General features: G+C 39.6%; 2 protein-coding genes across 4 annotated transcripts in view; one reads left to right on the forward strand and one right to left on the reverse strand.

Moving 5' to 3' along the window:
* Positions 1 to 5454, forward strand: part of LOC110486607 (growth arrest-specific protein 7) — a 40689-nt gene extending 35235 nt beyond the window's left edge. For all 3 annotated transcript variants that reach the window (XM_090196840.1, XM_090196842.1, XM_090196841.1), the window contains 2 exons: positions 390 to 488; positions 3234 to 5454. In XM_090196840.1, coding sequence (XP_090052966.1) covers positions 390 to 488; positions 3234 to 3347 — 213 coding nt within the window. In that variant the 3' untranslated portion in view covers positions 3348 to 5454. The remainder of the gene's footprint in view (positions 1 to 389; positions 489 to 3233) is intronic.
* Positions 5455 to 6614: 1160 nt separating this feature from the next.
* LOC110486610 (recoverin-like) lies at positions 6615 to 8579 on the reverse strand. The gene is made up of 4 exons (XM_021558341.3): positions 8512 to 8579; positions 8059 to 8453; positions 7587 to 7698; positions 6615 to 7439 (listed from the first exon to the last, which is right to left on the reverse strand). Exons 2-4 carry the CDS (start codon positions 8437 to 8439, stop codon positions 7321 to 7323), a joined length of 612 nt encoding a protein of 203 aa, XP_021414016.1. The 5' UTR covers positions 8440 to 8453; positions 8512 to 8579; the 3' UTR covers positions 6615 to 7320.
* Positions 8580 to 13751: the final 5172 nt, after the last annotated feature.

A 13751-nucleotide genomic window follows, 5' to 3' on the forward strand; every position in this document is an offset into this window, starting at 1 on the left:
TCTTCTCTGACTACCTCATTCACCCCTTTTCCCACCTGTTCCCCTTTTCCCTCTGATTAGGTCCCTATATCTCTCTCTGTTTCTGCTCCTGTCTTTGTCGGATTCTTGTTTGTGTGTCTCATGCCTGAACCAGACTATCATCGTGTTTGCTGCAACCTTGTCCTGTCCTGTCGGAATCTACCTGTCCATCTGAGCCCACGTGTGTTCATCATTAAAGAAACTCTGTTTGTTAATTCGCTTTTGGGTCCTCATTCACAAACCTGACATGAACTAACTCTTCATAGTCTCATTGTTGATAACAAATAATAAAAGCTGATCATGTTCATCGTTATCTTTGTTTTGGCAGTGAGGTTGATTCCTTTGTCTATGTATTTCCCTCTGTTCTTCAGGAGCTGGAGAGACTTGAGGTTGAGAGGGTGGAGATGATACGACAAGATTTACGGCAGTACACAACACTGCGACATGAAACTGACATGTTCAACCAAAGTGTGAGCCATGTGTCCATTTCACTTACAGTACAAGTGGCTGTTCCCTTGAGTCAGCCTGACAGAACATGTGGCTGTTTGCTGGAGTCAGACAACCAATCTGTCAGTCATGACAGCCTGGACTCAAGGGTAGAATATGGTCACCGTAACCGACCTTGATGTAACATAGTAAAAGTACATCTGGGACACCCCAATTAGCATGATATGTTACGTTTTGTATGGTATGTGTTCATTTGTAGATGTCCATCATCCGTATGATATGTTACGAATTACAATTCGTATAATATGTGATGAATTGCAATTTGTACAATATGTTACAAATTTGCCAAATGTATGATATGTTAAGAATTATGAATTATAATGTTAGCTAGGTGGCTAAGGCTAGGGGTTATGGTTAGGGGTTAAAGTTGGGTTAAGGTTAGTTTTAGGAGTTAGTTTAAGGGTTAGATTAGGGTTAGGGGAAGGTTAAAGCTAATGTAGCCGATGTGAAATGGCTAGCTAGTTAGCGGTGGTGCGCGCTAGTGGCATTTCAATCGGTGACGTCACTTGCTCTGAGACCTCGAAGTAGTGGTTCCCCTTTTGTGGAGCGATGGGTAACGATGCTTTGAGGATGACTGTTAATGTGTGCAGAGCGTCCCTGGTTCGCGACCAGGTCGGGGCAAGGGGACAGATGTAGAGTCTATACTGTTACACTAACATGCTAAGTCAGCGGTCTCCAACCTTTTTTGGCATGAGAGCTACTTCTAAAAAATTAAACATGTCACGAGCTACTCATTTTTTTCCTAGCTTTAAAATAGTCACATTCTTCTCTTCTCCTCTCCCCTCCATCTCTTCCCTGGGACCTTAGTGTACAGGAGAAAGTAGTGCATTATGTTTTCTGTCAATATACCTAATTTTCCCAAATTATGTTTTTTCAGTTTTATTTTTCCTGTTTTAAGATTGTTTTTGTTTTTCACTTTCAAAATGACACTTGTTCATAGAGAAACAACGAAATTGGATGTTTTGAGTCACAACAGAATAACTTATATTTTTGGTCTGGAATAAAACGAACACATTTAGATTTTTGAGTATAATTCCCCTTTAATTGTGCGTTTAGAGAGTGAGCAATGTGCCATCTAATGTGCCGGTCTAGCAATGGTTCTGTACTACTGATGCTTATTTAATGGTAACGTTTGCAAATAATAGACACAAATTATATACTTACTCATGATATACAGTACTTCTGCCATGTAAGAAATTAATTGGCAGATATCGTGTTAGGTTTGGCTTTTTTTACGAATAGTGGCTAACCAATTGTGGGATAATGTCAATGTTGCGTTGATTAGATTGTAGCTGGGAGCTTGCGGTCTCTGATACTTGTGAGATTTGTTTTTGTAATTTTACGGTGGAACGTGAAAAATGCATGTACTTTCAGAATTGTTGGCGAGCTACTCATAGATGGGCTGCGAGATCGATCTGTTGGAGACCCCTGTGCTAAGTAGTTTCAAAGTATCTAAAAAGTAGTAAGTAGTTGCAAAGTTGCTATTGAGCTAAAATGCTAATGTTGTCTGTGATGAGATTCGAGTATGCAAACTTTGGATTGCTAGGCGTTCGCGTTATACCCGTAACCTTCTGTCTTATGATACCATGCCAAACGTAACATATCATACTAATTTGAGTGTCCTGTATTTATATGTACCATGTTACTGTAAGACCAGACTGGCCATGGTCAGCCTAGTTAATTGATGAGCTGTTTTGAACTGTTATGTTAAATAATTAAATATACAACATAGGTTGCACTTTGTGTGATGGTTACCATCTGGAGAGCATAGTGCTACAGTAAAACAGAATGGGCATCCGTGAAATAGGTCTTTTGGAGAGCATAGTGCTACAGTAAAACAGAATGGTCATCAGTGAAATAGGTATTTTGGAGAGCATAGCGCTACAGTAAAACAGAATGGTCATCAGTGAAATAGGTCATTTGGAGTGTGGTGTATGTTGATTTTTTTAAATCAGATCCTTGTTAGGAGCTAACAATTCTAGATCAAGTATCCCAATACAAAGGATTTGTGCAATGTACTCAGATCAACGTTTTGGTAAGCATGTTTGTTGTGAAAATGCTGGCCAAACAGTTAAAAGGATTTCACTGCCTCCAAACTCGATCACCATACCTCTGTCACACCTTCACCTGCTGTTATCACCCCCTGCTGACTGTTTCACTGGGCCATACTTGAACAGGGAGAATGAACCCAGATGCTCTCCTCATTTAGGAGGTGCAAACACCTGCAGATCTAACGAGACATTGAGGGTCCTGTACCAAGGGTAGTGCCACTTTGGGTGATGGTGAAGGCCAATTACAGGTGCCACACACTACTGATCAGCCTAATAAGGAGGTTGTCCTTTAGAGGGCCACTATAACAAGCTCAGCTGATACCCGCTGGCACACTTCTTTGCCTTCAGTTGTATTAGCAAAAGGCAGCTCGATGTGTCTCCAGAAACAGTACGCTTAACCCTGTCCACTATGGATAGAAGTGACTGTCTCTCCCCTCATTGTGTTCTGTATGAGCATCTATGAGTTCTCTAAGCATTTACATTGTCTATGAGATGTGTGTGTGTGTGTGTGTGTGTGTGTGTGTGTGTGTGTGTGTGTGTGTGTGTGTGTGTGTGTGTGTGTGTGTGCGTGCGTGCGTGCGTGCGCCGGGGGAAGAGTTATTTTCTGATAGTGTTAGCTAAGGTGGCAAGAGATTTATGTGTTGATACCCTGTCTAGACGGTGGAGCCAGTGGATCAGCTGCTTCAGAGTGTGGACCCAGCCAAAGACCGAGAGCTGTGGGTGCAGGAGCACAAGACCGGAGAGCTCCGCCCTGTGGACATGGACATATAGTCAACTACATTGACGTACCTCAAGCAGCCAGAGGCAACACCTCCATACTGTCAGAATCCCAGGCCTCTCACAGAACATTCCAACTACAGCTACAGGTGCATGTATGTTCAGGATAAGGTGAGGCCTGTACAGTCTGTCTATGATGACATCAGAATAGCACAATGTTAACTCAGTGATAACTGGAGAAAAGTTAGCATTCCCAATGCAGTGCTTTTGAACCTACAATGGAAAAACAAGAGACCAATAGTCCAAATACCAGCATGTTACAGTAATACAATGTTTGATAGTTTTACTCTGTATAATGAATGCCACTAAACAAGCTTAAACAATTATTTTGGGTTTTATCTGTTGTAAAATTAGAAGTTTCCACTATTAAGAAGGATACATTTTTATGTATTTGAGGAATAGATTGGATGCATTGTAAAACCTTAGAATGTTGGCATATAAACTGAACAACTAATTATTAACATTTCACTTTATTTTAGATACTGGAACATGAAACATTATGTGATATCCTAGATTAAATATGATATATTTTCATATTTACGCCCATTCATTTTACCTGTCAAGATATGCATGTTTTGGGAAAATATCTTACATTTACTGTATATGGTTAAGTGCATATTTGTGAAATATGATGGCTGTCTTGGCACTGTAGTACAATGTATATGGGATGTGTTTACAGAAAGTATATACTCCAAGTTACTGCACTCAATGAACAAGAGTGAATCAACTTATTAAGGTTTGTCATGAACATGAATTTATGTACAACAACCTCTCTCTAAGTTGAATAGGGTAAGATGTTTAGGATTGTGAAACAGCATGTCTGTCACACGTCACCTCGTGTGGCAGATTGGAACATAGGCCTGAGTCTATTTTGGATCAGTGGTGAGACAATGATGACGACGATCCATGTTACAATTAACACCTTTTAGTGCCTCAAGGTTATAAACAGTACCTGGAATGTTCTTGATATATTCTATTCTGCATCAGTGTATATTTGTAGATACAAGCTAGATGTATTTTGCTGTTAACTGTTTAAGTGGCCTTGCACTTTCGGTCAACTAAATGTTTGTACCTTGTTGTTTGTCAATTAACTATAACAGGATAATAGTCAACAGATTCGAAAATCATTCATTTATTTTGCACGACACTTTGTGAGTCAACCATTGCTTAGAGTTGGGAATTGCTATTTTGCATTTATCCTAAATACAGTCCACTTTGTATTTCCAGGAGTGCTTTGTATTTCCAGGAGTGCTTTGTATTTCCAGGAGTGCTTTGTATTTCCAGGAGTGCTCAGTTGGACGCTCCAAGTCACATTTTAATGACTGGCAAAAGCTCATCAGAAAAAGTGGTCAGTGTTACTTGCACTGGAACCTGTGCTTGTCCATACATTTCATACAGTATGCTATTAACAGATAATAACATAGCCTTTAGCCAACATATCCACCTTAACAAGCGTACATAACATGTTATAAAACACGGCATGTTTGTGTGTCTGTCTGTCTGTCAGTCTGCGTTTTGGCGTTAGTTATTCTGGAAGTGTAACAAAGCAGGGACTTACTGTGTTTATGGACCATCTCCTCAGACTATCACTTCTTTCATATTCTAATGTGGATAATACATTCACTATGCCAAGACATGCAAACAGAGAACACATCTATTCAGTATATAGACAACGTCTATTCAGTATATACATGCCTTATCCACATTGTTTCTGGTTGAGAAAATATGAAAATACCACTGAAATTATTTGCATTATTCTATCCCAAACTAATCCAGATTGAAATGTTGTACTTATTGTATACGTTATCAGTATGTGACCGTATGTGTTGACAGTATGTGTCAATGTTATATGTGTTATGGTAAAGTTCTTACATTAGAAGTTAATGTACTTAACTTAACCAGTCATTTTGTAGTAATGTTAATGTTGATTTAATTGCCTTTTGTTAACCGATTTCCATTTCTCATGGACATCAATTCAAATGTTTCCAATCTTTAAAGAAATGTCAAATCATTGGTGACCTTTGTCCAGACAATATACTGTAGAATGCTGTGTTTACAATAAATCGTTTCCTTGGAAATACGATTTGACAAGACTTAAAAAGGGTTTTGTTTCATTATCATATACTGGCTTACATACAGTTTGGCTTACTTCAAGTTCTGGGACATGTTTAAATGAATTGGATTCATCCCAATAAGCAGATGAAATTCAGCCTTTTGCCTCCGGCTTTTACAGTCAATCCCCTCCCCTCTGACTGTCTGTGGATTGGCCAGGGAGATCCAGGGAGATAGGCCAGGTGGGGGAATATTAACATGAAACCAGGCCATGCATTACTGGGAGCCAGATCAGGCTTTAGAGAGAGAACGAGTCCTGTGTTTCTGACCTTACAGCTGGGACAAGTTCAGTGCCAAGATGACATATGATTGGAGTTAAAGCACATGTTCTGTAATTCATTATTTGACGTGTGTAATGTATGGAGCGGGCTGCTCCTCGCTCTAGATCATCTTTAATATTGCAGATTGTGGGTTCTATCAATGTAATTGTTTGCGTCATTTCCAATATTTTGTTCTTTATTATTTCCCCCTAACCCGACCACCCCTCCCCTAACTGGAGTAAACGAATGTACAACAATACTTAGACTTATACTCCCTGCTTATACAATATATTTTACAGGCACAGTACATTATACCTCAGTTATCCCTCTTCCTTTAGTCCCTCCCATCTATCTCTAGTTTTCATTTCTACTTGCCATATATTTTTCAACTGTGCTGTGCTGTTTCACAAAAGTTCTGAACCTTTCTATTCTCATAGTTTGAGGCTGCTCCTCAATCTCATCAACACTATTGAGCCATTCTCTTAGATTGCAATTATGGTAATTTGGTTATATGTTTACTATTGTTCTTGTAAACAAAGACAGTTATTGTATTTGATACTATAGTATGTCTCTTTAACAATGTAAACCAACACAGGATCAACATATGATCAAATTCAGGATGATACCATTTCAAAATATAATAACAACTCTACACACTTAAATACACGCTTATTGAAGGGAAATCAAAATGGAAACAAGAAAGAAATCTCATTCCCTCAGGACCAGGCAGACGATTTGTGAAAGTACATCTGTATTGCTCTTTTTAGAATGCCTTGAATCTTTCAACAAAAGTTGAATATTACATTTACTCATTTTCTCTACTTAAATCCAGTATATAGTGTATATATTTATTTTTTAAAACGTTTTTTAGAACCCCTTAATAATGTCATTTTTCACAGCGTTTTTTATTATGTAGTTTCCAGCAGTCTCTGACAGCATCAACAAAATGTCAACAATATTCAAGAAAAAAGACTCCTTTTCCTTTGGTCTACCAGTTGAATACTGTACATTGTATGAGGTTTCAGTCCTGCTAAGCACATTATAAGACACATTCTATAGACATGATTACCTTCATAACAAACCTCTGCCAGGATGTTTCTAAACTGACCTTCACATACTAATAGGATTGATAGTAAGACAGGGATTGTTAACTTCAGCCTAATTCCCTTCACAAGGAGCTCCCCACTGGGCACAGATGTCAAGTCTATGTTGGTTCGACGTAATTTCATTTAAATATCATGGAAACAACATTGATTCAACCAGTGTGTGCCCAGTGGGTCCTTTCCTGGTGGCTTTCTCTTTAGTAAACTAATGAATGCAAGTGAACACAGCAGCAGGCAACAGAATCCTGGAAACCATTCATTCATTACGAAATAGAAAAGAATACCCAGAATTCTAGAGCACGGAACAGTTATTTGAGTGGGAAGAAAAGTCCAGGTGGCTCATAGACAAACAGGTCATCCACCACAATGTGCGGTACTTCAATATTGTCTAGCGCACAAAGAGCCCAGGTCTGGCAGGAGAGTTGGGTTTGTAAACAGTAAAGCTTTGATGAACAGTCTTATAGAATTCAAAAGAATGATTTTGTCGGAAAGCTATTGTTTCTTCTCCTTCAGTTTGTCCTTGATTTTCTGGGGCTCATCATACTGAATCAACCGTAGGATGTCCTTGTTGTCCATCACTCCTTGAATGAATTCCCTCTCTGCAATCTTGTCTGGAAAGGAAACATGGAACATGTCCTCAGTGAATCAACATTATTATGGTTGTTTATTTAATGTGTCTAATTGTGCAAAACTCATAAGAAGTCTCTCATGCCAGAAGTTCTCATCACATTTAGGAAATTCTTCACAATCAAAATTACCATCTTCTTTCTTTCCAAAAAAGTCCCAGACTTTTTCTGCTCTCTTATCAGGTGTGTTTTCATCTTCAGGCAGGTCCTTTTGGTCTTCCTCGGGGATCATGTTAAATATTGACTGTAAAGTAATATAACAATAAAACATAAACATGTCACTTTCAAATGTAGATTAAATACTGAATTCAGCACATGTACTATAATAGCACAGTTCTTGAAATGCAGACTACATAAAGATTGTTCTCCCATCATATTTTTACGGGATGACTGAATACGTAGAATATTAAACAATTCACCTTATCATTTCACAAATGTATGAAATAATATATGTTCTGCTTTTAACTTGATTCATCTTGTTGCACTTTTTGGTTGTAACTAAGATCTTTGTTTATGTCCATTCTGTATACTGAGTGGTTCAGTAATTACCACCACCACCACTGTGTCTTCACACTAGAGGCAGAGAAATTGTTTGTTTTTGTACCTTAACAATCTCTTGGATCTCATTTTTGCTGATGGTTCCGTTTCCATCCACGTCGTAGAGGGCGAAGGCCCACTCTAGCTTCTGCAGGGTCTTGCCTCCGGAGGTAAGGTGCAGGGCCACAATGTACTCCTTAAAGTCCAGTTGACCATCTGCGTTGGTATCAAAGCTCCTAAAGACATGCCTTGCGTACTCAGTAGGGTCTGCATTAGGGAAGAAGCTGGCATAGATGCCCTCAAATTGCTCCTTGGTGATCCTGCCTGTGGGGCATTCCTTGAGGAAGGACTGGTACCAGACACACAGCTCGGCCTCGTTGTACTTAGTATTGGACTTCAGGTCCTCCAGAAGTTCCTTAGACAGTGCCCCACTCTTAGAATTCCCCATGCTGCAAAGAAACACTATGGTGAAGGGATAATGTTGTTATTTTTCTTGTTTTGTGTGCACTACCTCTCTCACCTGACTTGGAGGAAACCACCTGTTGGCTTCTTCCTGACTTGGTCTGACTCTCCTTCTCACCCTGACCACTTCACAATGTCATCGCTACTTAAATACCAGACAAGCTGTCTTGAAGATAAAGAGGATAACTACGTCATACGAGGTTGACATATTTTCTAGGGTCCAATGAGGTAGTAGTGTGTGCATCATACAGGCACAATGACATCAAGCTTTACATAATACAGGTTGATGCAGTTTAAGATTAGCTAAGGATTAGATTGAGCTTTCTGGATGTAATATGTCCATTGTTGCCAAAATAACGATGTTACATGATTTCCATAAAAAAAAATACTGATACTACCGTCCTATTTCACCTGTTGTAGTTGACACTACAGTGATGATCACTGACTTAATATTTATTTTACCTTCATTTAACTAGGCAAGTCAGTTAAGAACAAATTCTTACTTTCAATGACAGCCTAGGAACAGTGGGTTAACTGCCTTTTTCAGGGGCAGAACAGATTTGTATCTTGTCAGCTCGGGGATTCAATCTTGCAACCTTTTGGTTACTAGTCGAACACTCTAACCACTAGGCTACCTGGTTTGTGGTAAATAAGATATGTGAATGAGCAGGGTGAAAGGTGTGCAAGTTTAAGCCCACCTGTAGAGCAGGGTATTCGTGTCTGTGAAGCAGCTCAGGGCTGTCCCTGTAGCTAGCATAGGGAGATGAGATGAAATGTCTCTCCATTGTAACAGTCTCATGGCAGATTACTGGGCCATCTGCTGTTTTAGTAATTGGACCTCAATGAATTCAGGAATTGAGCTGAGTAAGTGCTGTGCTGTGAGAGTGATGGCTTTACTCTGACAGCTCTGTCACAGCATCATACACTCCTCTACTAGATCTGGCTAATGCTCAGCGTAATTAGAAAAGTTGGCTAATTTAGATTAAATTCCTGAAAATGATTCATGTTTCCACAGAGTCTTTGCCAATATTGAATCCCATATAAGATGACCCTGCTCAGACCATGTCAACATTGCCATGTCATTGACAGGTGTCAAGTTTTTTACGTAGTGATGTATAGCAAGTCTTAATTTTTATTTCAGTATTGGTTACAGAATGTAGTGATTTATACAAGGAAACTTTGTTATACAATACATCCTCAAATGTATGTGGACACCCTTTCAAATTTGTTGATTGGACTATTTCATCCACATCCATTGCTGACAGGTGTATAAAATCGAGCACAGAGCCATGCAATCTCCATAGACAAACATTGGTAGTAGAATGGCCTTACTGAAGAGCTCTGTGACTTTCAATGTGGCACCGTCATAGGATGCCACCTTTCCAACAAGTCAGTTTGTCAAATGTCTGCCCTGCTAGAGCTGCCCCGGTCAACTGTAAGTGCTGTTATTGTGAAGTGGAAACGTCTAGGAGCAACAACGGCTCACAGAACATGACCACTGAGTGCTGGAGCGTGTAGAACGTAAAAATCGTCTGTCCTCGGTTGCAACACTCACTACCGAGTTTCAAACTGCCTCTGGAAGCAACATCAACACAAGAACTGTTCTTCGGGACCATGAAATGGGTTTCCATGGCCGAGCAGTTGCACACAAGCCTAAGATCACCATGCGCAGTGCCAAGCGTCGGCTGGAGTGGTGTAAAGCTCGCCGCCATTGGACTCTGGAGCAGTGGAAGTGCGTTCTCTGGAATAATTAATTTGAAATTCAGATTTATTATATGAATGATCAATAATATGGATGCCTATAATACCATCTTCAAGTAAATTGTTATGACTGGCAATGGTATTAACAGCATAAAAACTGTAAATGATAGTGAGACAATTAGCATTATGTGTGTTATGGTGTTAGTGGTATGTTGTGTAGAAACCAGGCTAAGATGTCAGTGTGCTGAGCTCAGCTCAAGGTATTTGCGTTGCCCTCTTGTCACAAGAGAGTGAAGTCTAAGCAACCCGTTTACAGTACTGTACGTCTGATCATCTATGACACAATGGGGGAAATGGTATTGGTGTTAATGTCAGCATCTTTATAACTTTATACCGTATATCTTTATAACTTTATACCGTGTATCTTTATAACTTTATACCGTACCTGAATAACTTTCAGGGTATTTTGGTGGGATGGTGTGTGAGAATGTGTTATTAATTTAACTGCATCTCATTTTAGTTTTGGCAGCCCCAGCAGAGCTCATATCAGCTTAGGTCTTGATCTGATGTGTTACCTAGTAAAACCAACTGACGTCATAGAGGGAATGAAGCTAGTGTAACCAGCTTATGTCTGACGTGATGGCAGTGGTACACAGGGGACACAAACATAGTTGTGCAAATCATAACTGCTGAGCACAATGTTCAGCCAGATGGATTCCTAACTCATATTTATGTACTGAACATTTGAATGGATTAAGCACTCAAAGCACTCCTATGCCATCAATCTGGAATTTATCTTGCATAATCAGATGGCAAGTTAACCCAATCACAGTATCTCAAATATATGTAAGCAGCATTAAGAAATACTACTGTAAAAAATTTGTTGGTGGGAAAGTAGATTGATGTTTTAGTCATTACTAATGTTTATCTCTTTATAATGGTCAGGATATAGTAGTGTAAGTTGAGTTCCAGTTATAATCACACCCTGGCTATTTACAGGAAAAGAAGGAAGTGGACATCTAAATCCATAACAACACACTGAGTGGTGTTGCCTGTAGAGCCTCAGGACATAGCAGCCTACAGTACCATCATGATGCCAAAATCAACATTTCTTACATTGGCATCTAAACTCTCACAAGTATATTGGGTCCAAATGTATTCTTATTTTATGTTTGCTTACTTCTGTACAGCCCAGTGTATGCATGTTTCTCATGACATCCAGGAGCCTGGACAGCTGAGCGTGCTGACATGTTCAGAGCAGTGTGTATCTACATGGGGTTGAACAAGGTCAGTGTCCTCATCCATCAATGGTGCTCAGTTTGCCTGGCAAACATGAAAGGATTCAGATTGAGGATAATCCTGATTTTTGCTGGAATACCTTTGTAAGCTTTGAGTTTTGAGGTTGCATGTTTCATCTACTGCTGGTCATTTTTGATTCTGTAAATTGTGGATTCTGGCCAAAAACAAAAACAATACAGGTATAGTTGAGAGGGGAAATCATGTTCATTTTTTTATTGGTTGTTATATAAGAATAGGAGGAATTGGAAGTAGACAGTTGTTGGTGAATTTTTTTCAGCACTACTCTGAAGCTGGACTTTGGGCATTTGGCAAGTGTACATTCCAAAATGATATATCAAAATCCCCTCAAACAGTATGGACTCAAAGTAATTGGGTCATAAGCATATCATTGCACATAATATTGTAAATCAACTAAGATGGCCCCATAATCAAGGGTAGACTATATTTCCTGGGGAAAATATTACCCAACTCTCAGCATACTACAGAATTGAAAGATGACCACAAGAATACAAGGAAAAATGTCTCAAACCCTCGGTCTGGTTCCACTCACTTGAAAGTAATGTTTTGGTACTTGTGCCTTTTTAAGGCGAATAGCACATGGAAGGTAATGTACCAACATATGGATTATGTTTACAGAATTTCTGACACAACACCGTTGTGCTGCAATCATATACTCTCAGCTCACTGGGTTTGCCTTACTTTCCAATAGGAGGTGTCCAATATTATGTCAAATATCGATTGATTACACATCCGTTTTATTGCCCTGTTTTCCCCACCACTTGAATCTGCAAAGTCATCTCTGTCATCTCTGTTTTCTGTTGGATCTATTAAGTGACACTGTCCCATTAAGTCACAAGAGAGTACATTTAAGGCTTGGTATTACATAAGATGTAATATCATTACTAAGCATTATCATGGTAGTTCCACAGTGTACTGTATAACTTCTGTCATGAGGAATTAATTCCTCATTCCCTGATCTAACAATCCTTCTGGGTCGTTTGTTTTTACGGTCTGTGCAGAAACGTTTGGTCTCTCAGAAAGCTGAGTACACATGCCAGTATCAAATTCTCTCAATAGAAACAATCATTCAGTGATGTTGGTTGTTAGCTCCATGTCAAGAATTACTGCACCTCACCAACACAGTGGAGATGTGTCACTCAAGTCAGCTCCATGCACTGAACTCCAATAGGTAGGCCACAACTGCTGATCAGTGAAGGAAGTGGCACTTGCTGCCCTCTTGGTATTCATTGGCCTAGTGGAGAGTAGTTATGGACAAGACAAATCAGTTGAAGAAAATGCAGGATCCTTTCTCCCAACATCTGTCATCTGTTAAGCCTATTTCCCAAAGCAGTTTGCCTACATTTGCATGTAACATCCTGCATAAGCCAATCACCAGGCTATCAAATAGGAACAGATTTACTTTGCATGCACACATGTTGATGCTTGATCTGCAGCCTCATGCAATAATGTGTGTTTCACAACCTAAAGTCACTGTCACACTTTGAGTTGATCTGACCTTTATGATCGCAGGTACAGTGTGATGAAATTATACACAGTGTACAAAACGAATATTAGGTTGTAGCCCCCTTTTGCCCTCAGAACAGCATCAATTTGTCGGTGCATGGACTCCACAAGGTGTCAAAAGCGTTCCACAGGGATTCTGGACCATGTTGACTCCAATGCATCCCACAGTTGTGTCAAGTTGACTGAATGTTATTTTGTTGGTGGACCATTCTTGATACACACGAGAAACTGTTGAGCGTAAAAAACCCAGCAGTGTTGCAGTTCTTGACACCTTCAAACCGGTGCGTCTGGCACCTACTACCATACCCCTTTCAAAGGCACTTAAATATTTTGTCTTGCCCGTTGACCCTCTGAATGGCACACATACACAATCCATGTCTCAATTGTCTCAAGGCTTTAAAATCCTTATTTAACCTGTCTCCTTCCCTTCATCTACACTGATTGAAGTGGATTTAACCAGTGACATCAATCAGGATTCATAGCTATCTCCTGGATTCACCTAGTCAGTTTATGTCATGGAAAGAGCAGGTGTCCTTAATTTTTTGTACACTCAGTGTAGTTTGTGAAAACATGCATCAGTAATGCCCAACTATGCCAGAGCATGTCCAGTCCAATGTTTGCATTGGCGAGAGCCTTGTTCCAGATTAAAGAGTAAGCCCAAATTAATCTTTTTTATTACTATGCTCACAGAAACCGCCTAGGTTTAGATATGACAATAAAATGGAGGTCTAGAATATAATTTGTCCTGTGTAATAAATTACGCATTTGGTGAGT

The sequence above is a fragment of the Oncorhynchus mykiss genome, chromosome 13 (genome assembly GCF_057628025.1).
Source record: "Oncorhynchus mykiss isolate SJ-2025 chromosome 13, ASM5762802v1, whole genome shotgun sequence".
Classification (NCBI taxonomy): domain Eukaryota; kingdom Metazoa; phylum Chordata; class Actinopteri; order Salmoniformes; family Salmonidae; genus Oncorhynchus; species Oncorhynchus mykiss.

Bases quoted from the DNA above. Each gene is read 5' to 3' on its own strand.
- LOC110486610 (XM_021558341.3), bottom strand. From the start codon at position 8,439: ATGGGGAATTCTAAGAGTGGGGCACTGTCTAAGGAACTTCTGGAGGAC. The intron at 7,699-8,058 runs GTACAAAAACAA...ATTACTTTACAG, and splicing joins AGATCCAAGAGATTGTTAAG to TCAATATTTAACATGATCCC. The intron at 7,440-7,586 runs GTAATTTTGATT...TTTCCTTTCCAG, and splicing joins TTTTGGAAAGAAAGAAGATG to ACAAGATTGCAGAGAGGGAA.